This window comes from Triticum dicoccoides, chromosome 5A, assembly GCF_002162155.2.
Source record: "Triticum dicoccoides isolate Atlit2015 ecotype Zavitan chromosome 5A, WEW_v2.0, whole genome shotgun sequence".
Lineage (NCBI taxonomy): Eukaryota > Viridiplantae > Streptophyta > Magnoliopsida > Poales > Poaceae > Triticum > Triticum dicoccoides.
In genome coordinates this window covers 564,279,452-564,302,481 of record NC_041388.1, presented here as the reverse complement: position 1 = coordinate 564,302,481, position 23,030 = coordinate 564,279,452, and the positions used below count along the sequence as shown (strand labels likewise).

The following is a 23,030-nucleotide window of genomic DNA, read 5'->3' as shown; positions in this document are numbered from 1 at the left end:
AGGATGATTCAAAAACCAACACGCTAAGAATGAAATTATTATCCTTTAACTACCAAGCAACGAGGTTGCTGGGAGTATTGATTTCACACATCACAATTCATTTGTCGGTATTCCGGTTGCATCAACACGAGGGCCGAGGAATGACTAGTGATGGTGAGAAGTATCACTACGTCAAAATTCATGAGAGTTGGTGCAGTTCTCATGACAATTCTGACATAAAGGGGGTAATACTCCAAGGTAGAACAGAACCAAAAGCTGGATTGGCATTTGATCTGCGGCATACAACTTCTTTGACTCAATCCTGGATATGGAAGAGGTACTGGAGTTTGTTTCTACTAGTCATTCCGCGACTTGACGGACCACAAGAGCAATAGGCATCGATGAACGAACGCACGCATACTCTTGACTATCAATTGATAGACGAAGGTCAGTAGACAACTAAAGAGGGACAACTCAAAGGAACATATAATTTTCTGAGTTGTGGATGCATAGATTAGTATGTCGAGCGAGATCAACATTTCTTCCAGATAACCCATGCAGAGAGGTAAGACTGGCAGAGTCACGATTTATGAATGGAGATCTCCTCAAGAGTACTCTAATTGTGATCTTTGATCCAATAAACATCTGCCATAAGCGGTCCATAGTATTTGGAAGAAGGAAATACCACGGACCTCGAGGACTATCGCAAAGTTACTAATATCCTGAAGGAACTAGCAAACACTATCAACATGAAGTAAGTAGAGTGAATCTCGGGTTCAAAACCCAGAAATAGAATACCTACTACTAAGTAGCATCACGGGATGCTTCCGAGAATAAAAGCCAGAATCATCACACTGGGAACACAGATCATGGCTAGACCACTAGATGATCCCCTAAGACACCTAGGGTTATAATAATATCTCCAACATATATGTCAAGGTAACAGAGTACCTCAACTCACTGAGTAGTGTGGTTAATCTGGCCCAAAGGAACATCGAAGCGGGAGGAAGGAATTTGCAAATTGCTTCAAACTATTTAGAAACCTGGGATGACTCGGACAGCATAACGGCTGTAAATGCTCAGAAAAGATTTGAGACATACTACAAAATGGTGGCATAACCACTCAGAAGCACAATATCAAGGTTCCGAGATCAACAACTAACATACGGAGGTAGTAGGAACTGAACTGAGACTTAAATCCAACAATCTTATAAGTCTGCGGATTAGTAACACGTGATCCTGATAGAAAGAAGAGAAAGCCTAGTTCTTAATCCCCGTAGAGGAGAAGATGATGACTCAGATCAGAAGGCCATGAGGTATAAAGAGTAAAAAGAGCCTTACGTTCCATCCCACAATCAATTCCCTTATATAACTAAAGAATTTCTAGACTCAACTTCGACCAGTTTGGCTTGGTAATCCTACAGGCAGTCAAGCTCTGATACCAACGCTGTCAGGACCCTGACTCAATGCCACATCGATCTAGCATGTAACACCTCATATCACTTTGCGGCCTCACGCACGGTATTCCCACGGGTGTCGCCTTACCTTTGCCCGGGACCGTTTGCGCCTTTTGGCACACGTATATGACAGTGTCGCTAGCATCCATATGATCAGGAGCCCGGGCTGACATGGCTAGTCGTAAACCCAAAGTGGCACAGACTTACAGGGACAGGCATCCATGACCCAGCATCGAACGTGTCGGTCATCAGCGAGTGAATCCAGGCTGTAGCACTGGGCTAGCAGGACTCCGGTGAACCGGGCTGTAGCGGGCTAACAGGACTCCGGAATTCATCGCGTGACATTTCCCCGAAGGGACAGACACAGGAACGAAGAAGGACACATGCCGGCCAGCCTAAGTGCTCCGGAGCAGTAGCAAGCTACCATGGCTCAGTGGAAACACTAGGAGACATTTCCCCGTAAGAGAGGCTACTAAAGATAAACAACTAGATGGTCAGATCCCACACATACCAAGCATTTCAATAACATACACACAATATGCTCGATATGTGCAAATACAACATGGCATCACAACATGACTCTACGACTCAAGTAATTTATTCAATAGGCTCCGAGGAGCGAGATATTACAAACAGGGGTCTCATGACCCAACATTCAGAGCATACAAATCAAAGCACAAGCGGAAGCTATCATGTCTGGGTACAGACATCTATAACTGAAAAAGGCTGAGAAGCCTGACTATCTACTAAATCCTGCCGAGGCACAAGACCGTAGCTGAGGTAACAAGCTAAACGTCGAAGTCCACGTGGAACTACTAGTGAGACCGAAGTCTCTCTGCAAAAACATAAAATAGGCAAACGTGAGTACAAATGTACCCAGCAAGACTTACATCAGAACTAACTACATATGCATCATTATCAACAAAGGGGGTGGTGGAGTTTAACTGCAGCAAGCCAGCTTTGACTCGGTGGCTATCCTGAACTACGACTGCAAGCGACTCTTTGAGGTGGCGCACACGAGTCCACATATTCACCAACCAATACACCACTATGGAACCGCTCCCGTCTCCCTACGAGAACGCCATCCATAGCACTCACGCTTATCTTGTGTATTTTAGAGTATCCACTTTCACTTGTCTATGAACTGATATAAGCAACCCAGAAGTCCTTTTCCGCGGACACGGCTATTCGAATAGATCATATTAACCCTGCAGGGGTGTACTTCTTCATACATGTTTCCACCACTTAGCGTCTGCACACGACATGTGCTCGGCAGACTTCAAGCGAAAGCCGACGTGGGTGTAGACCACGACCTACCTAAACACTCAAGTCTCTAGTCCAGGTCTATCGCCTATTCGGGTTCCATCCATGAGGAGATCCGGCCGGAGTTTCGCTCACAGCCCCAAACGATGTGAACAGGGTTCCCGAGATACCAAACGGGCATCCGGTACACTGTGTCACGTACCTACCGCATCACAGCCCACCCCTACGGCCAGCGCTGTCCACGGCGTCCAGTAAGCTACAAACACCAGAAACTACTTGCAACTCCTGGACAGAGGACTAGGGTGAATAAGAAGTCGAGCGGGGTCATATTTCAGGGCCCAATGTATGGTAGTAGCTGAATCATGGATCACAAACACAGAACTCAGTTCCTGAGGACGGCTTCAATGAGACAACCCACCATGTACTCCTACATGGCCTCTCACCGACACCTTTTACCAAATCGTGTTCACACACTTAGCTCACACACAGTAGGACATGTTCACACACTTCTGATTCATCCCCGATGAATCAGACCTGACTCAACTCTAAGCAGTAGCAGGCATGACAAACAAACATGAATGAGTAGGCACAACAGGGCTCAAACAACTCCTACTCATGCTAGTTGGTTTCATCTATTTACTGTGGCAATGATAGGTCATGCAAAGGATAAAGGGGTTCAGCTACCGCAGCAGGTAACAGATGAATCGTTGTTGTCCTAATGCAGTAAAAGAGAGCAGGAGCGAGAGAGTGGGATTGTATCGGTATGAACAAGGGGGTTTTGCTTGCCTGGCACTTCTGAAGATAACATTGAGTCTTCATCAGTGTCAACGATCACATCATCGGTCTCACGTCTATCGAGAGGGGACAAATACCGGCAACACAGAAGGGAACACAATCAATGCAATGCACAATATGATGCATGATCATGACATGGCAAAATGAATGTGTTTTGAGCTAATGCAACTAGCAACAGATTAAACGAAGTTGGTTTGAATACAAGATTCAAATTCAAACTCCATATGTGATTATTTAAATGCCCTTTAATTGATTTGTGCTAAACAGCAGCTATAAGTTGTTCTGACATGCAAGAAAATGGTACAGATGGATTCCTTGAATTTTTCTGATAATTTTTCATATATAATTTATTTAATTTGGAGTTACGGTTAATTTTCTATGATTTATTGAAGTTTATACAGTTTTCTGGAATTTCCTGAATAATATTAAATCCAGAAATGATTATGGCGTCAGCACCATGTCACAGTGACGTCAGCAGGGTCAACTGGGCTGGCTCGGTCAAACCTGACGTGTGGGGGCCACACGTCAGTGACACAGGACCTAATCCCGGTCAAACCCAGCGCTGACTGGGGTTTGACCAGGGGTGGGGCCCGCTGTCAGTGTCACTAGGTGTTGACTAAGTGCGTCATTAGCCCGAATTAATCTGCCACGTCACCCTCGCCGGAGTTACGCCGGCGGCGACCAAAACGACGGCGGAGCGTTTCAGAAAAATGCTATGGGGCTCCATTTTGAGCGCGGTTTGTGGCTACGGCTTGCTGGCGTTCTTGCGCATCTAGTGGTAGCAGCGACAGCAGCTAGGATGGCCTGAGTCGACGGCGACGAGCACTTCCGCGGCGGCCGGAGTTCGGGCACCCGCGGGTTTGGCGTTGCGGTGCGCGGGAGGGGGAGCTGGTTGGTGTGTTGGGCTCCTGGGGGCTTTATGAGCACGGTGAAGCACTCCGTCGTGGGCATGCGCGGCTATGGCCACGGCTGCGCCATGGCCGGCGGCGAGAAACTCTCGGCCGCGGTGGAGGAAGGGGCTAGGGGATGAGCGCGAGCTTGAGGGAAGGGGGAAGAGGAAGAGGGGCTCACAGTGGACTGGACGGAGGGGTCGGCGAGCTCGGGGAAGCTTCTGCGACGGCGAATTTACGGCGGCGATCTCTGGGCACCGGGGATGAAGACGACGATGCTCCGGTCGACTGGGGCCTCCTCTGGTCGCGTGCGTCGGTGTGCAGCTCCATGGGGTCGGAACGGAGCTCCTGAGCTCATCGGAAGGGCGAGGGGTGGCCGGTGGCTATGGAAACGACGGCGGCGCCCTCCGGTGGCTCTCGGTGGTGCTCCAAATCGGGAGAGGGAGAGAGCCAGAGCGAGCAGAGGGAGGGATAGCGGCCGGGGACGACTCCGTGGCGTCGCTAGAGGGCTCGGGGAGGAAGCAGGAGGTGGCCAGGGGAAGCAGGAGGTGGCGCGCACGGCGGCGTCGCGGTGTCTGTCCTCCTGGCAGGGAGGAAGACGACAGGGGGGGTGGAGATGGGCTGGGCTGGCCAGGTGGGCCTGGTGGGCTGCAGAGGTAAGTCCAGGTAAGGTTTCTCTCCTCTGTCTTTTATTTCTGTTTTGTTTTATTTAATTTATTTTGCCACTGTTTTGAATTTAAAATAATTCAAACAATGCCAAAAACTCCTCTGAATATTTTATATTGCTAGATGGACTCTTCCAAAAGCTTATAAAATATTTCAGGGGTATTTGAAATTATATTCTAATTATATGAATATAATTCAAATTCAAATAGCTAATGAATTAAATCCAAAGTCCCAAAAATAATTCCTTAGAAATGTTCAATATTTTGGTTGGGACCAGAACCCCTACCAAAAATTATCAAACATTTAAGAAGAGCATTTTGGAGCAATGAATGAGATTTTTAGGGTTTTTGCCCTTCTTTTATTTAAGTTTTTGAGGCTTCCAAAATTCCTCAGTTCAGGTTTCAAAAATTTAAACATGATGCTCAGATGAGGTCTAGCCTAGTGCATAACAGGACCAGGGATGTGACATGCATAGGAAGGAGCTATACTATTTGTCTTTAGTAGTACATGTAAAACAGTTATGTCCTTGTTTGCCCAAGTGTTGGGCAAAATCTGGGAATTACTAGCTTATCATGTATTATGTATTTTTAATGTGGAATATGCAGTGTTTTTGTTTGTCGGGTTGGTGTACAAAATATGGAGTTGTTTGGTCTTTGAAAGTACATGTGGAAGAGCTGTGTTTTGGCTTGACAAAGTACTGGGCAAAAGCGAATTATTACCTTATCATGCATTAGGGTTTGCTTCATGTACCAAGCTCGCTAGCTTTACATGGTAGATTAGTCGTGCTTTCTTTCATTGTCATGGTTCAGGGAGTTGTCACTTTTATATACTTGTGTCGACATAAATAGTTTGTTAAATTGAATGGACATGGAAATACAAGTATACATGTGATGGTATATAGTAAGCAAACCGTATATGGTTTCCATCTATGGCATGTTAGTAATTCTTCCATCGGGGTCGCCGCCAGTACGCTTTGTCTCCAGTGGCCTGAGGGTCATGGAGACGCGGTGGAGCTTGGCCCTTGTCGATGGGAGGGTTCTTACTCCGCTTTTAGGTGTTTTTAGTTCAACTATTATTTGTGTTCTGCTTAGGAAGACTCATAAAGATGGAATAAGGTCCTCCCCGCCTAGCCCCCATTCCGGTAGTGCGCCTAGCATCCTCGAAGGGCATGTGGAGTTGTTTCTCCAATGGATCCCGTGGGATTAGATCGATGCTGGTCTTCGATGGATCTCCATGGATCCAGTTTTCATTCGTCTTCGCTCATGTGTCTACTGGTTAGATTGTTCTGATCTATGCTTCTCTTCATTAGCGGCGGTTGTTGTTCTGGTGTATTGGTCATGTGGGGTCTTAACACGATGATTTTCCGACTGTCTACTACAATAAGTTTTGCCCGACTACGATGAGTGAGGGGCGATGACTGATGTATACTACACAACCTTCTTCCTATAGACGTTGTTGGGCCTCCAAGTGCAGAGGTTTGTAGGACAGTAGCAAATTTCCCTCAAGTGGATGACCTAAGATTTATCAATCTGTGGGAGGCGTAGAATGAAGATGGTCTCTCTCAAGCAACCCTGCAACCAAATAACAAAGAGTCTCTTGTGTCCCCAACACACCCAATACAATGGTAAATTGTATAGGTGCACTAGTTCGACGAAGAGATGGTGATACAAGTGTAATATGGATGGTAGATGTAGGTTTTTGTAATCTGAAAATATAAAAACAGCAAGGTAACTAATGATAAAAATAAGCGAAAATGATATTGCAATGCGTTGAAACAAGGCCTAGGGTTCATACTTTCACTAGCGCAAGTTCTCTCAACAATAATAACATAACTGGATCATATAGCTATCCCTCAACATGCAACAAAGAGTCACTCCAAAGTCACTAATAGCGAATTACAAGAGATTATTGTAGGGTACGAAACCACCTCAAAGTTATTCTTTCTGATCGATCTATTCAAGAGTTCGTACTAGAATAACACCTTAAGACACAAATCAACCAAAACCCTAATGTCACCTAGATACTCCAATGTCACCTCAAGTATCCGTGGGTATGATTATACGATATGCATCACACAATCTCAGATTCATCTATTCAACCAACACAAAGAACTTCAAAGAGTGCCCAAAGTTTCTACCGGAGAGTCAAGACGAAAACGTGTGCCAACCCCTATGCATAAGTTCACGAGGTCACGGAACTCGCAAGTTGATCACCAAAACGTACATCAAGTGGATCACGTGATATCCCATTGTCACCACAGATAAGCACATGCAAGACATACATCAAGCGTTCTCGAATCCTTAAAGACTCAATCCGATAAGATAACTTCAAAGGGAAAACTCAATTCATCACAATAAAGTAGAGGGGAAGAAATATCATAAGACCTAACTATAATAGCAAAGCTCGCGATACATCAAGATCGTTCCGAATCAAGAACAAGAGAGAGAGAGAGAGAGAGAGAGAGAGAGAGATCAAACACATAGCTACTGGTACATACCCTCTGCCCCGAGGGTGAACTAGTCCTTCCTCGTCATGGAGAGCGCCGGGATGATGAAGATGGCCACCGGAGAGGGATTCCCCCCTCCAGCAGGGTGCCGGAACGGGTCTAGATTGGTTTTCGGTGACTACCGAGGCTTCCGGCGATGGAACTCCCGGTCTAGGTTATGTTCTGGAAGTTTGGGTATATATAAGAAGTGTTAGAGTCGGGAACAAGTCAGGGGGTCCCCGAGGCGGCCACGAGGTAGGGGGCGCGACCGGGGGGGTAGGGCGTGTCCCCCACCCTCGTGGGTGCCTCGGGACTCTTCTGGCCCATCTTCGGTACTCTGTGGGTTTCTTCTGGTCCAAAAATAATCTCCGTGGAATTTCAGGTCAATTGGACTCCGTTTGGTTTTCCTTTTCCGCGATACTCAAAAACAAGGAAAAAAACAAAAACTGGCACTGGGTTCTAGGTTAATAGGTTAGTCCCAAAAATCATATAAAATAGCGTATAAATGCATATAAAACATCCAAGGTTGATAATATAATAGCATGGAACAATTAAAAATTATAAATACGTTGGAGACGTATCAATGACGGCGACATGACTTTGTCTCACTCTGGTGCTTGTAGTCGTCGATAGGTGGCCCATAGATCTGAATGCATTTTTTGTTATTTATTGTGTTCCTTGTACCACCATGAAAAATGATGAATAGATCATAAGTTTTTCTTGCAAAAATAAATAAATTAATTTAGGACAAACACCGAAAGTACGCACATTCACTCAAGCGCAAATTTAAACATATTAAGAGTATGTTGCACAATTCAACATATTAAGCACTCTACTTCGTGGGCCCACCGTATGTTCCTGTGCATCGCCGTATATGGTCAATACCACCATTTACTAGCGCTCAGAACTGGCCCTTCAATGCATTTATCACGGATCGCAAGACACAAGCCAATGGACCAAATTCCGAGAGGAGATGTGCTTGGGCGTCAAAACGCCGTTCTCTAGGATAGTAGACAACACAACCGTTACCTAGGATGAGATGGGGTCGCCATAAGCTTTTAGGACAGTATTAAGTGGCTTGTGCACCGTTGCCGTGTTGCACCAAGTGATGAACCATACGCGCCACTAGTGGACGCCTAGAACAAGTACAACATTGATAAAAGAGCTCCTGGTGGTAAATTAAATAGAGTGCTTAATATGTTGAATTGTGCTCTTGCAACATACTCTTCGGTGTTTGTCCCAAATTAATTTAATATGTTGAATTGTGCTCTTGCAACATACTCTTCGGTGTTTGTCCCAAATTAATTTAATATGTTGAATTGTGCTCTTGCAACATACTCTTCGGTGTTTGTCCCAAATTTAAACATACTCTTGCAACATATACGGCGATGCACAGGAACATACGGTGGGCCCACGAAGTAGCCGCATTGACGGGTCCGTCTGGTAGTTTTTCTGGGCCGCGGCACGGGACGTTTCGTTGTTTCCGAGCCGAGGCACAGATTTTGACGGCGAGCGGTAACTGACGATCTACGGCGGCGACGCAGGTTCCACGACGGCCATGGCGGATGATGGTATGGAGTTTCTGCTAGATCCTGTGGACAGGTATGACATTTCGGACCGTGTGGTTGCAGTTCGTTGTTATCAATTGCCATTTATCTAGGATTCAGTTCTTGTGCGTTGGAGGTGTTCGCAGGTTCCAGTCCGGGAGGTAACATCGGACAACATTGCGCGGCCGGATCCGGTCTTCACGCAGCTATCGAGGACGACGGTCATCTATCTTGAAGGAGATGGAAACGCATCCTCTGCCTGAGCAGAGTTGATTGGAGAACATCTGGGGATTTGGGTGTGCGGAAGAAGACCTCACCTACGCAGTCAACAGGAGTCTGGGATGAAGGGGAACCCTGAAGCACCAGGATGGACAACAGGTGGGCAATTTTGAGAACCTATGATCTCTGTATGTATGTCATTGTGATTGGTAGGTTAGAAAATTTGCTGTAATTAGAGTGCAGCCCCAACATTAAAATGTTATATAGAGAGCATTTTGCTGGCTGTGACTGTGAGTTGGAGTGGAAAAGTGGCAGTCTGGTGTGTGTATGGTGTGCTGTTTTGGTGGAATTAGGCCATGTTACTGTTTGGGGTACTGAATTGAAACTCTTGGTGATTTGGATCGTTGAGGAAGGCACCTTGTGTGTGCTAGGCACCTTGGCTGGCTCACGGTGGATGAATGTAAAACTGAATTATATGTTAATTGGCAAGCTCCACCACTGCGGTGAAGGGCGCTGCTGCAGTCGATGGGCATGGCGTTCGCCTTGTTCATTCGTCATATGCAGAGATGAACGGAACTGCGATGAAGGTGCAGCATTGGAGTTGGGGAATGACAGCTCGCCAGGGTAGCGTGGAGGATTAACAAGGAAGGTGAACCCAGAAGTTCCGGGATGAAAAAAAAAAGTGTGTGATTTTGTAAATCTCTATTATCTGAATGATACACTCATTTTTGGGGACAGTTCATACTGAACATGAAATTTTTGAACTGGATATTAATCCTAGGATGCTGAAAAAGTGTAAAAAGTTGGACTATTGAAATGGTTAGTTAATACTAAATCGTTGTGCACTGGAGGTGGTCTGTGTGTTAGTGACTCCCTGGTGCTTAAGTACAAGTTTCTGGGGTTGGAGATGGTTGATCGACCGGGGTAGATGTATATTTGTTCAGTGCTTTTTGGGGGTCTCAAGAAAGCTAATTTGGTTGTGAATTAACAGGGCTGGAGTAAGCTTGGCACCCCTTTGTAGGACTCCATGCCTAGGATCAGTGTTCTTGAGAACTTCATTTGAGCTTTTGCTGAGAATCCAACTGAAAATGTCATAAAACATGTGGTACTGATTAACTGAGTGAGGCCTACGACTTATAAAACTTATTTTCATGGGAAATGGATTTGGAATATGGTATGGCAATAGTAGACTAACGTTGAGACGAGAAAATGTATGCAAGAGATTGTGTGTGGCTGTGCCGTGAGTTTACGACTATACGATGAACTACCTTTTAGCAGTGAGCCTGAGTACAGAATGCGAATAGTAATGAACTTGTCTTTTGCAGGGTAAACCAGGAGCGGAAACATCAGGTTGCCGTCGCGAGTGTTCAGCGATGATCAGGTTCCAGAGGGCTGATGGCAATTATTGATTAATCACGCAGCACCTTGTGAACTATAATTACTCACTATTTCTGACTTGCGGGGAGAAGGTGCACTGGCCATCACGCAAGCACATAAATATGTAAACCAGGGAAGGAGCTGACAGAGAACAGTATAAATATCAGAAAAGTGTACATCATCACTGGTAACTTCTTTGGGCCGGTGGAGAATGTTCCATTAATGAACAGATCACTGTTTAATCTTTGTGGACGAATCAGTTAGAGTGGGCCAATGCCTACGTGTGTAAGACTATGGAAATGATTGTAGAATCGAAGGGAGCGATCCAAAGTTCCCACACTGTGTGCAAGTTGACAGCAAGAGCAGAATCACATACCATGTGCAAGCTAACTACGAGAGCAGAATTATGAAACTGGTCTAAACAAATGACAGTATCGCGCGTGACATGGGCATACAAAGAGATGATCCTGTCGGTAACATTGTACACTGAAAAAAGGGCTGGCCTGGGGCTTCAAGACCAACAGGTAGCCTATACCAACCAAGAGTTCATTACCGGAGGCTGGTGGTGGTTGAGGCTGCAACTAAAAGACCTAACGATGACAGTGTTACAGTTTCTATTTGTGCAAATGGTCTAGCAGGACTGTCAGCCCAGCTAAAAAACGAGGAATTAAACTTTCGATTAGTATAAACCATGTCGTACATGCATACAACAGTTCAATTAGAGCATTTTCTTGTGTGTGTGTGTGATTTTGTTGAGCTCCACACTTGCTCCTCGTTAGTATAAACCAGAAGAATCTTTTTTGGTTTCGTTGATGAGTAGATGTGTCATGCTTGATTGTAACAACATGGTTTAAATGTACTTGTATGATTAGAACTGGAGTTTAATGTTTCCGCATCAGACGTGTTGGCAGGGTTTTTTTTTTACATCATAAAACCCTCTTTATTTGATAGTAAAGACAGCTGACATCGTATCTCGCAAAGAAAAAAGACAGCTGACATCGTCGATCATAACAGGGATAGTCTCAGACGTGCTGGCAAGTTCACTTGCGGCGGGGAGGTTTTGAGCTGGCACTGTAGCACGCACGATTTAACAAGGTTTTTTTTGTTGAGAAAACACGATTTAACAGGGTATTTTTCTGGCAGCAAAACACGATGTAACAGGGTTTTTTTTAGGGATATGATTTAACAGGTGCGCTGCTAGCGAGAATAATTTAGACATCTCTCTTTTATTTTATTTTTGAGCGAATATCTTAAACCTGCTCTGCTGTGTTTGCAAGGAGCACCGGCCATTCAGGGCCCACGAAGCTGGCTGGACCGTCAAGAGTTCTTCTGGACCGGAGGAACATAACGGTATCTACCCCGAAATAAATGCACAGCTCGGGCTGAGATTTACACCCATACGTGCGAAAATACAGCCGAGAATACACATGACGACGGGGATCTCGAAGCGAACGGAGTGACTAGATAACGAGAGCATATGGGCTCGGGCTCGGAAACGAATTTTCCACTATCCTATGAGTTTCTGTTGGCACTCGGAAATAAGCTGCTCAGTTATATAGAAGTGAGATATTTTTTAACAAAGACACCTAAGGGCATTTTAGACCTGATTAATATCGAGAAAAACAAAAGCTAGGACAATGGATGGACAACTGAACATAAAACAACCACTAAAAAAATAAGTATACTTGTCTTCTTCTTTCTCCGATTATATGCCGCCCGCCGGAGATTAAAAATTGCACTTAACCAATGATAAAGTAAAGCGACACCTGCAAACACCCTTGCCATACCAGACTTTAAAGATCACAATAGCCACTCGCTCCTTGAGACAAGATCTATAAATTGCTGAAGCAGCATCGGCTGGAGCATCACCCCACGCAGAACGGGCTTGCAATCCACCAAAATCAGTTCAACGGGTTGGAGAAACCAGACCAAGTCACATAACAACATGGAAGAAGACGTCGAAGTCGCCACACCAATAGCTCTCCTTGAAAGACATACAAACTGCTAAGATCTGAAAGGAACCAATAGATCTGGGGACACAAACTCTCACAAACCCTTCGTCGACGCCGAATCGGACGTCGTCGAGGTAGGAAGAGGCTGAAGAGACTTTATTCCAACACGTCATCACCGCCACCACCTCCTCGATGTTGCCGGAGAACAAAAACTTGAGAAAAATATAATACGAGGCGAGCAGAGTCCCCACTCCTCTTGTCGCCAACGTCGTCGCCAGACAGGAAAGAGGAGGGGCACCGAGGTGGCGGCGTGTATGGAAGCTGTGGTGGTGATGGCGGCGGCTAGGGTTTGGGAGGCAAAGTTACGATCGATCAAATGATGTGGACAGTATATAAGCAAGATTAGTTACAATTACCAACTCACCACATGAAAAATTTTACAACTAGCAACTAATTTTTCCTTCACAAAAAAAAACACAAAATTTCGACGTTGAACCGGTGGAGTACGAGCAGAATACAAGTGTGACATGAACTGGACGTAAAACTTTCGATGCAGAAACGACGTTGGAACTAGATCGGCCTCATCATGAAGTAGTGAAGAAAGAAAAGCACCCCCGTCCTCACCACGACTGTCCTTTGCCCAAGCGAAGGAGCAAAGAGCGTGAGGTCAGACCGAGGCGCGAGCCGACTGTGGCCTGCACCACCGGAACCGGCTCCTCTACCGTGCCGATTCTGCCGTGCCTTCTTAGTTCTTACGCACCACCAGCGTGCACATTGATATGGGCCAGAAAGGCTTACCTCCTGCCTGAAAGTCTATCCTAACTAGCCCAGACGTTCAGCTGATGCATCATGCTTTTCTGAAAGAAAAAAAACTGATGCATCACGCGGCTTCACAGGTAGAATGAAAAAATAACTATTTTCCTACCTATTTCCTAACCCCTAAATAAACTATTGCCCCTATAAAATACTAATGTATTATTATTATCTCAAAAGACTAATTACCTATTAATTAATATTTTAGGAGGACCTATTAATTAATTAATATACACGAGCAACATTAAAAAATGAAAATGAACTCATATTAGCTAACATGTTTGCCCATACATGTGCTAAATTTCTACAACTAATTTTCATAAAAAATGGTTTCTTAATTTATTTTATTTTTTATCAGTTTTATTGGTATATTTTTATTTTGGTGGATTCTTTTTTTCATGCTACTTGTGTAACTACAGCATGTCCACCGATCGCACGCTCACAGTCACAAGTTCGTCGGCCGTGCACAACACTATGTTCCTCCCTTGCCGTCGCCGGGGGGGTGCAGCGAGGCGAAGCCTGGTCGTCGCTTGCTGTTGTGGGGCCTCTCTTTCTTCCTCGCGTGGGCGCCGGTGCTTCTCTACATCCCCGGGCTCCATGGTGGTCGTGGTGGGCACCCTCTCGGTCGTGTGGGCGGCGAGAGGTGTATCGGCGGGTAGCTCGGGCGTTTGCTCTTCTCATCGGCATTGGTGACGCCCTGATCCGGACCTGTGGTGTTGGGCTCGTCGCGCTTGTCCTGGAGACCTCATGGTGGCGCGGGTGGCTCGACATTGTATAGGAGCTGCCCCTCCATCTTGTATCATTCGACCATGTACTCTATTTGGGTGTTGCTTTATATATAAAGTGGGACGAAGGCCTATTTCGATACAAACATATTGGCTAAAAGAATTATTTAAATAAATCATTGAGACAAAAAAATACAAATAAAACCATTTTTATAATATGAGTTCGTTTTCATTTTGCGCATGTTGCTCATGTATATTAACTAATAGGTAATTAGTCTTTTGAGACAATAATAGTAAATTAGTATTTTGTAGGGGAAATAGTATTTTTTTAGGGGTTCAAAAATAGTTAATTAGCTTTTTAGCAACGGAAAATCATTAATTGGTTTTTTTAGTTGACGGAAATTGTTTTTTTTAGAATCAAGGAAATCGTTAATTAGTTGACTTGTGCAGCCGCGTGATGCATCGGGTAACGGCTGGGCTTGTTAAGATAATGTGCACGCTGGTGCGTAAGAAGGCACGGCACTCTGCCGTGCCCAGCGGCACGGTAGAGGAGCCGGTTCCTGCACCACCGGTGTGTCGTCTGGTTCAACGCAAAGCCGCACCGCACCACACCCCGCGCCGCGGACGCACAGGAAAAAGGCACCTCCCTTCCGCCGCTGGCACGCGCCCCAACCTCCACCCAGTCGCCCCTTCCCCGCCGGGCCGCCTACTGCGCATGTCGCCCGCGACTCCCACCGCCGCCGCGCCCATCCGCCAGCACCTCCCATCCTCCTCCTCCTCCTCCTCCGGCAACCCGCGCCCCAGCGCCCGCCTGCGCCTGCCCGCTCGCCCCCGCGCCGCCCCCTCGGCCTCCATGTCCGCCGAGGCGCGCCCGGCGCCGTCGCCCGTGCCCCCGCCGGCGCACCCCACCTACGACCTCAGCGCCGTCATCGCCCTCGCCCTCTCCGAGGACGCCGGCGACCGAGGTAACGTGCCCGCATCGCTCCACTCCTGTGCTAGCCTCCTGTTCGTCCCTTCCGAGTTCCAATTTGCCAATTGTGCTCAGCACGAGTGCTCATGTCCCGCATCGTTGAGCGAAAGCGTCTGCTCGAATTTTTCTTCATGTGTGCTGCCTCTTTGGGCTCGAATTGCCCGTTAGTGCTCCGTGATCGACAGCTTAAGCTAGCCCTGTAGTTCCAGGTGCTGACTCACTATCAGTTGAAATTGTGCAGTGACAGGGCTCTGATGTGCCCTTGCCGTTTTAAGAGTTAGTCCGAAACTGCAGTCGATCCGCTGACCCTAAGATTGGTTGATTGCGACAGGAGGCCACATTTTAGTTATCCAATTTGCTGCTGCAACCAGGATTCAGAGGTCAGGTGTCTAGCTAGCTAACTTGTTAGTTGTTACTGTTGGCTTGTTGTTGTACATGAGAAAAAGGTCATTGATGATGGAAGAATGAGGACATTGAATGGATCAGATCAATTTGTATCCACTTATATGTGATGTTCACTCTCCAGCAAGCAGTACCAGACACTACGTTTCCTTGCTTTCATCCCAAGTCTGTGTTTTCAGCCAGTCGTGTCAGGTGCTTTCTTGGTAATCAACCTACTCGCGACCATTGGTTCTCGCTCAAACGGTGACCTATTAGCTAAAGAAGTGGAGATAACTGGATAAGCTCCAGTTGGGTCATTTCTTGACAAGTTGCTATGCAAGTTGGGTTTTGTTCTATTCTGATTCTGAAACTTTTTCCCGCTTTTGAATGGTCATACATGTGTCATCTTTCACTGTGATAATGTTCTAACTGTCTGTCAACACCTTTAGGGGATGTGTCATGTTTGGCTACGATACCAACCGATGTGAAAGCTGAAGCCACTTTTATTGCTAAGGAGGATGGTGTCATTGCAGGCATAAGCCTGGCTGAGATGATTTTTAACCAAGTTGATCCGTCGTTGAAGGTATGTCTATCACATCGGTTTCTCCATTTTCTGTTTTTGCAGATATGGTTATTGAGGTATCATATGTGATATTGACTATGGGTCTGTACCTGTTGTTCCTTCTTGGACATTTTCCAGGTTGAATGGTTTGAGGCTGATGGAAATTATGTGCATAAGGGATTGCAGTTTGGCAAAGTATATGGTAAAATGCCTTGAATTTGCCATATTCAGCAGCACTTAACAGTATGATGTTGTGTCAACTCCGTCTTAATATTCTCTCCCCCATTTTTATTCTTTATATTAAGGGTGTGCTCAGAGTATCATTGTTGCTGAGAGGGTTGTGCTAAATTTCATGCAAAGAATGAGTGGAATCGCTACAATGACGAAGGTGATAGGTGCTATTTTATTGTAGCTTATATATGGTATCCCTTCTCTGTCATAATTTGCTTCTATGTTGCTCATATGAGAATGTCGTTGTTCCTACTTCCATTCAGGCCATGGCTGATGCTGCTCGTCCTGCATGCATATTGGAAACAAGAAAAACTGCTCCAGGTTTACGCCTGGTTGACAAGTGGGCAGTAAGCATACCTTTTTCATGTGGCCATTCATCACTTTTAGTTCTTTGCCCTTCGTTGTGATGCAGTTTTGCTCATGCTCGATATACATGATATACATGTATGTAGGTACTAATTGGTGGTGGGAAGAATCACAGGCTTGGATTATTTGATATGGTTATGATAAAAGATAATCATATTTCTGTTGCCGGGGGCATTACAAATGCAATGACATCTGTTGATCAGTTCTTGGAGAAGGAAAATCTTGCAGTTCCTGTTGAGGTATTATGGTTGTGGTTGCATATGCCATCTAAAATAAATTTTCCCTGTGACTTACCATGCATGTATTCACATTTGTATATCCTATGAATCAGGTTGAGACAAGGACACTCGAGGAAGTTAGAGATTTATTGAAGTATACTGATGAGAACAAGACTTCATTAACTCGTATAATGTTGGATAATATGGTCGTCCCTCTTCCGAATGGGGATCTAGATGTATCAATGCTCAAAGATGCAGTTCAGTTGATAAATGGAAGATTTGAGACCGAGGTATGAAGTTCAACTTTTGAGAGCAAAATTCCATCATGTTCCCCTGCAGTGGCGGAGCTTCAAATAAATTGTTGGGCGGGACAAAAAGAACCATAGTTTTTAAGGCGGTAAGGCGACCTAAGGCGCTGGGGGGGCGCCTTATCGCCTAGGCGACGCCTAAGCGCCTAAGGCGGACGCCTAAGCGCCTAAGGCGGGTATATTTGTAAGGCTCTGGGGGGGCGCCTTATCGCCTAAGCGTCGCCTAAGCGTCCAAGGCGGGACGCCTTAAAAACAATGAAAAGAACACAAAAATATTCAAATTCTGGATCATTGGCATTAATCAGTATATCTTCTCATCTTATTTGTTAGAAGATCAAGTGAGAATATATAAACAAAAGAAGTTATGCCAAAATTTACTACTCCCTTCGATCCAAATTAATTGAAGTTTTACATCGTATAGAGGCCGCGTCAATTAATTCTGATCGGAGAGAGTATATGATATAATTTGCCAGGCATTACAATTTTGACTGGCCTTGCACATAGCTACCTATACTACCATCTGTAATCTGTAAACAAGTGAGTGAATTATTTATGCTAGCATATTGGCAATAAGTGAAATTTAGGGGAAGATAATTTGGGAATGATTCAAAGAAATTATATGTGCAGCTTGTAGTGATTCAGGGAAATTGGAGAGATTGAGTCTTGAGATAGGATAGGATCAAATTAAAGAAGTAGCTCATTTTGGGGTGTTGCCTTAGTTGCCTTAGTGACCACATGGACTCATGGGTTGGCCGACTCCGAATCGCCCTGCTGCTGTGTGCGGTGGGCCAGTGGACGACGGCTGATGTGTTGTCGCAGTCCCCATGGCCGGTGGGCGGCGGCCTGCGGTTGCTGCGTGATGGCGGGCGGTGGCTGCTGAGTCGTCGAGTGCTGCGTTTCCACGTGGTGTGAGGAGTGAGCTCCTGGGCCATGGGTTGCATCCTTTCCAGCGGTGTGGGTTGGGAGGTCTGAGCCTAGGTATCAATTTATTTTTTCCAAAGCTGGGTGGGCCACGGCCCAGGTCGGCCCTAACGTAGCTCCGCCAGTGTTCCTCTGTCCCTTTTTTTAGTAAAGGGTATCTTTCCAACGTGACTATCTTGGTATTGCTTTGTTGTCGCCTGCTAGTATGCCCTAATTCTGATAGACTCCTAGCTGTAGCAGATGAGTTACAAATAGGCTGTATATGACTCGAGTTGTGCTGGATGTTGAGCGTTTTCTTTTCCTTTTTCTCAACTGCAGGCATCTGGAAATGTGACGATGGATACGGTGAAGAAAATCGGAGAAACTGGAGTTACATACATTTCAAGGCATGAATACACCTTTCTTAATCTCTTAACGGACAGCTCCTTAATTCTCATTTTCGTGGTTCTGACAGTTTGTCGGTCCGTTGCAGTGGAGCGTTGACGCATTCCGTGAAGGCGCTCGACATATCTCTCAAGATAGACACCGAGCTGGCTCTTCAAGTTGGAAGGCGCACAAATCGTGCCTGACAACGCAAGCAGAGTCCCACCTGTGTAATAACTTGACCTCCCGTTCTCCTGTACTTGTACAACGCAGCTCTTTGCAGCGGACAAGATGTTCCTCTGCCTGGCGTGGCTGGCTTGTCGGTTCACATTCGACAGCAGGCTCGTCACCGCGCTGTGATTTTTCTATCTAATATAGCAAAGGATGTTCGGACCAACATCACAGTTACTACAGTGTACAATGCAACAACAATAATAATAAGCCTGAATGCCCAGCTTGGAAGCTGATACAACAAAAGGAGCTCTCAGTCGTTGCCAGACATTTAAACCGTTGACTAGGCAGGTGGAAATTGTTGCTAAATGGCGTTGAAGAAGTTGTATGTGACACTACAAAACACTTGTTTATCAGGAATGGGGAACAGAGCAAAAATGTCTCCCTGTTACCTTTACTAAACCACCCTCTGGGTAGCGATATAACACCAGGGTCAAGTTTGTACTTTTTCATCTGTTAAGGTGGTGTTTTTAGGCTTTGCATGGAGGTGAATTGGTCGAGTTCTCCAAAAATATAAGTCTGCGGATGTGTTTTTACGGGTTTGCTAGTAAACTCTTAGTCCACAACGGAGTGCAGTCGATCTGACTAAATGCACCACTTTTTTCAAGCCTTGAAAACAAACAGTATGATTTTTCGACTACATGAACAGACCTTTTATGACACGCCGAATGTCTTGGATGTCTACATGTAAACAAAATTGTAAAACAGTCGGAGAATTAGCATGAGTTTTTTGTTTCCTTGCAGAGTTGTGCGTGTGAGACGATGGTCAGTGTTTGGTTGAGAAGCCGCATCCGTGTGACGTGGCGTATTCTGAAGAGGAGGGCGCAGTGCGTGGGGCCTACTACTCGGCTGTTTGGCCCATTCGCCTCTGCTGCAACGTCACTGACGGCGAGTTCATCGGATGGGCTGGAACCAAACCAAGGCGGCGTCGACAGACAGACGGCGTGTTTATTAGCTGCCCCGCCGTGTGCGGTGTGCCGTCGTCGGTCGCCAGGATCGCCGTCTTCACAGGGCAATATATATGTGGCAGGTCCGCTCCACCCCCTCCCGGTCCTCCTGCCTACGCTGCCACGGCAAAAAGAGAAAGAAAAAAAGGATTCGCAGAGAATAATAAGCTGCAAAGGAGGAGGAGAATACGAATATTCCATTCGTCTGTTTTTGTTTTGCCTTTAACTAACTGAAGTGAAAGAAAATTCCAGCCGGAGCAAGGCTCCCTCGCTCCTGCATCGCCGAGAGCTCCTCCATCTTCCCCGTACCACGCACGCTATCCGCCAGGATGCTGCTAATATTCTCTCGTCACGTCCGCGATGCCCTGCGCCAGGGGTGCCAAAGTTGGAGCAGGCTTCTGATTCCCCTCCTATCCTCGGAGGAACGCACCACCCAACCCACGAGGCCCCGAGGCTACTCCACGCAACACGGCACGCATCTACGGCAAACTGCTACCGCCCCACGCGCGCATGCATTGCACTGACTAGTGACTAGATGCTCTTGTTGCGTAGAGGGATCTCCGACGGGAAGCGATTGCTGCTCCTCTTCTCTTTTTAATTAATTATTAATGATTGATTCAGGTGGACAGGGGAGGCCCATTGTTTTAAAACATAAGACTGTTTTTTTTTCCTCCTTCTTAGAGTTGACCGCGCCGAATTTATTTGTAGGTGCAGTTTGGGCTTTCCGTGTGCATGCAAAGTGTGAGCCTACCAGAGTTTTGGTTCAGAAGCCGGATCAGTATGACGTGTTGGGAAACGAAGAGATTTCTATCCCAAAAGGGAGGGCCGGCCGGTACCTGGTGGGCGCAGCGCTTTGCGCTTTGCAGCCTACTGTTTTGTCCACTCGCTACGTCACTCACGGCGAGCTCAATCAAATCCACTCAAATGAACGTACCACCGGTCAGACCGTCCTCCGCTGCTACCCGGCGGATTGGCTACCCGGATGATAAAAAACATTAATAAGCCGAGAAGAAGAAAAAAGCTCCTGGATAGCCCAGAGCTCTCTCGCCCGGCAGCACCTTCTCCACACAAGATGCCAAGATTCTGTCGCCACGTCGCCATTGCCAATGCCCAACCACTCGCCTCCCTCCCGGTCGGTCATCCTCTTCCTCGGACCCGCCCCACCACCACCACCACCGCCGCCCAGTTCGGAATGGTTAACCGGACCTGCATGCCTGACCAACCGAGCCGAGCCGCAATTCAACACGCCGTCACCACCCCCACCCCCGCATCCACAGGAGCGAGTCCCACTGGTCACGCCACGTCTCGCCAAAATCGCACGCCAGCACAGCAAAAACTAAATAAAATAAAATTAAAACAGCACTAGTATAGAACTCCCACGGCTGCTGGATCCATCGTCCATGGGTCTCGCCGCCGCTGCCTGCCCCCTGCCAATGGCCAAGCATTTGGTGAGCATGGATGCGCACAGAATGGTACAGAATGCGGAATGCAATAATGGAACAACATGTTCAGAATCACAACAAATGCTGCTACTACTGACTAATAACTGGAGTTGCCGAGTTTGGCAGGCACTGGATGGATCTAGAGGAACGCTGGCCCCGCGTCGTCTTCGTCTTCCTCGCCGGTGCCCGCCATTGACGCCGGTTAACCGCTAGTACATCTACATGAAAACATTGGTTTGGTTGACTCCTTCCTAATGCTGCTACGACTACATGATGGGCATGGAATGGGGATCTGGCTACCTGATGACACAACCACAGATCGGACTGCTATGGGGATTCAAGGAGGGAAGGAAGAGTAATAACTGGCTCTAGGATGCTATTTGAACTGCTGATGCTGATGCTGCTGGCTACTCTTCATTCACATCTGTCTGTCTGTTGACGCCTGCACAGGGGGGAGGAGGAAGGGACGGTGAACTATGTACAGGGCACGGTGCGGGCGGCCGGCCACGTCAGAGTACCATGGCGTCCTCGGTGGCCGCCTCGTCGGTTTCGGCGGGGGAAGGCAGGGCGGCGTCCACGACGCAGCCGTCGCGGTGGCGGTCGCGGCAGAGGGACTCCACGGCGACGAGGCGGCGGCGGAGGTCGGCCATGTCGCGCTCCACCAGGAAGAGCCGCGCGCGGAGGGTCAGGTTCTCCTCCTCCAGCCGGGCCGCGCGGGCGTCATCGTCCTCGTCGTCCTCGCCGGCGGGCGCGGCGGGGAGCTGCACCATCTCGAAGCGGCTGAGGTCGTGGTCGAGGCGGCGCTCCACCTCCACGTGCTCCTCCACGTCGCTCTCGCCGGAGCCCGAGTCGGCGCCGTCGCCGTCGCCGGCGTCGGGGCCGGCGGCCTGGGGGCGGAGGCGGATGAGGCCCTTCATGGAGCCGTACCCGTCGACGCCCCACGCCTCCTTGGCCATCTCCACCAGCACCTCCCGCGCCGGCGACAGCCGCGGCGTCGGCAGCACGGCGGGCGTCACGGGGCACGGCGACACCAGCGACGCCACGCCACCCGCCCGCTTGGCCCGGATCAGGTACGACGTCGTGTTGCGCGGCGCCGCCGACCCGCCCCACCTCCCCTGCGCCTGGGCCGCGGCCTTGCGCTGCTTCCACCCGGGCTGCTGCCGCGCCGCCCGCTTCCACGCGGGCCTCGCCGGCTTGAACCCCGCCGGCGGCGCCTCCGCCACCGCCACCGCCACCGGCGGGAGCTGCTGCTGCTGCTGCTGCGCCAGCGTCGCCGCCCACACCTGGTACGGCGCCGGCACGGGAGGCCGCATCATCATCTCGCCGTTCATCGCCGGATTAGGACCAAAGCAAACCAAAAACCGACCAGATCCGAAACCCTAACACCCACTACCCACCGCGATTAGCCCCCCAAAATGGGATCCAAACGCCTCGTCCCTCCCAAATCCGATTCCGTTCGCCGCGCGTTTAAGGATGAGATTAAGTTTAGCGAGTTCGTTTGATCCAAATTTCGGGAGGGGAGGGGTGGGGGGAGGTTGGAGATGGAGGAGAAAGGACAGGACAGAGAGACGGCGTAGGCAGGGCCGGGGGAGGGGTCCGGGGGCATATAAAGGGGGGGCGGGCGCGGGTCGGACGGCCGGATCCGCGGCCCCGAGGCGCGGGCGGCCTGGATCGCGCGCGCGGTTGCGTGTCGTGTCTTGGACGGACGGCAGGGGCTGTGCCGCCGCGAGACGCATCCATCCATCCATCCTCGCGGCTTTGGTTGGGGCACACTTCAAAGCAAAACCGCAAGATATGTGCGGTTTGGTTCCTCGTCGCTTAGAAAAAGGGCGCCTGCGGTTATGTTTTTTTTGCTTTGCTTTGTGTTTGGTTGTCATCTTTTCTTCTTCTTCTTTTAGTTCTGTGTTGTTTACGTTTTTGCA

At 47.9% G+C, this 23,030-nt stretch overlaps 2 protein-coding genes across 2 annotated transcripts; one reads left to right on the top strand and one right to left on the bottom strand.

Moving 5' to 3' along the window:
• Nucleotides 1–14,735: 14,735 nt before the first annotated feature.
• LOC119302847 (nicotinate-nucleotide pyrophosphorylase [carboxylating], chloroplastic-like) lies at nucleotides 14,736–19,201 on the top strand. The gene is made up of 9 exons (XM_037579888.1): nucleotides 14,736–15,133; nucleotides 15,969–16,102; nucleotides 16,220–16,283; nucleotides 16,387–16,469; nucleotides 16,576–16,659; nucleotides 16,765–16,917; nucleotides 17,010–17,186; nucleotides 18,444–18,511; nucleotides 18,598–19,201. Exons 1-9 carry the CDS (start codon nucleotides 14,884–14,886, stop codon nucleotides 18,692–18,694), a joined length of 1,110 nt encoding a protein of 369 aa, XP_037435785.1. The 5' UTR covers nucleotides 14,736–14,883; the 3' UTR covers nucleotides 18,695–19,201.
• Nucleotides 19,202–21,136: 1,935 nt separating this feature from the next.
• LOC119302846 lies at nucleotides 21,137–22,673 on the bottom strand. Its single transcript, XM_037579887.1, has one exon. The coding sequence runs from the start codon at nucleotides 22,437–22,439 to the stop codon at nucleotides 21,618–21,620; it is 822 nt and encodes a 273-aa protein (XP_037435784.1). The 5' UTR covers nucleotides 22,440–22,673; the 3' UTR covers nucleotides 21,137–21,617.
• Between the last annotated feature and the right edge of the window lie 357 nt (nucleotides 22,674–23,030).

Coding starts and splice junctions, on each gene's coding strand:
- LOC119302847 (XM_037579888.1), top strand. CDS start 14,884: ATGTCGCCCGCGACTCCCACCGCCGCCGCGCCCATCCGCCAGCACCTC. Junction 16,103..16,219: donor AAGTTGATCCGTCGTTGAAG/GTATGTCTATCA, acceptor GACATTTTCCAG/GTTGAATGGTTTGAGGCTGA. Junction 16,660..16,764: donor GCCTGGTTGACAAGTGGGCA/GTAAGCATACCT, acceptor ACATGTATGTAG/GTACTAATTGGTGGTGGGAA.
- LOC119302846 (XM_037579887.1), bottom strand. CDS start 22,439: ATGAACGGCGAGATGATGATGCGGCCTCCCGTGCCGGCGCCGTACCAG.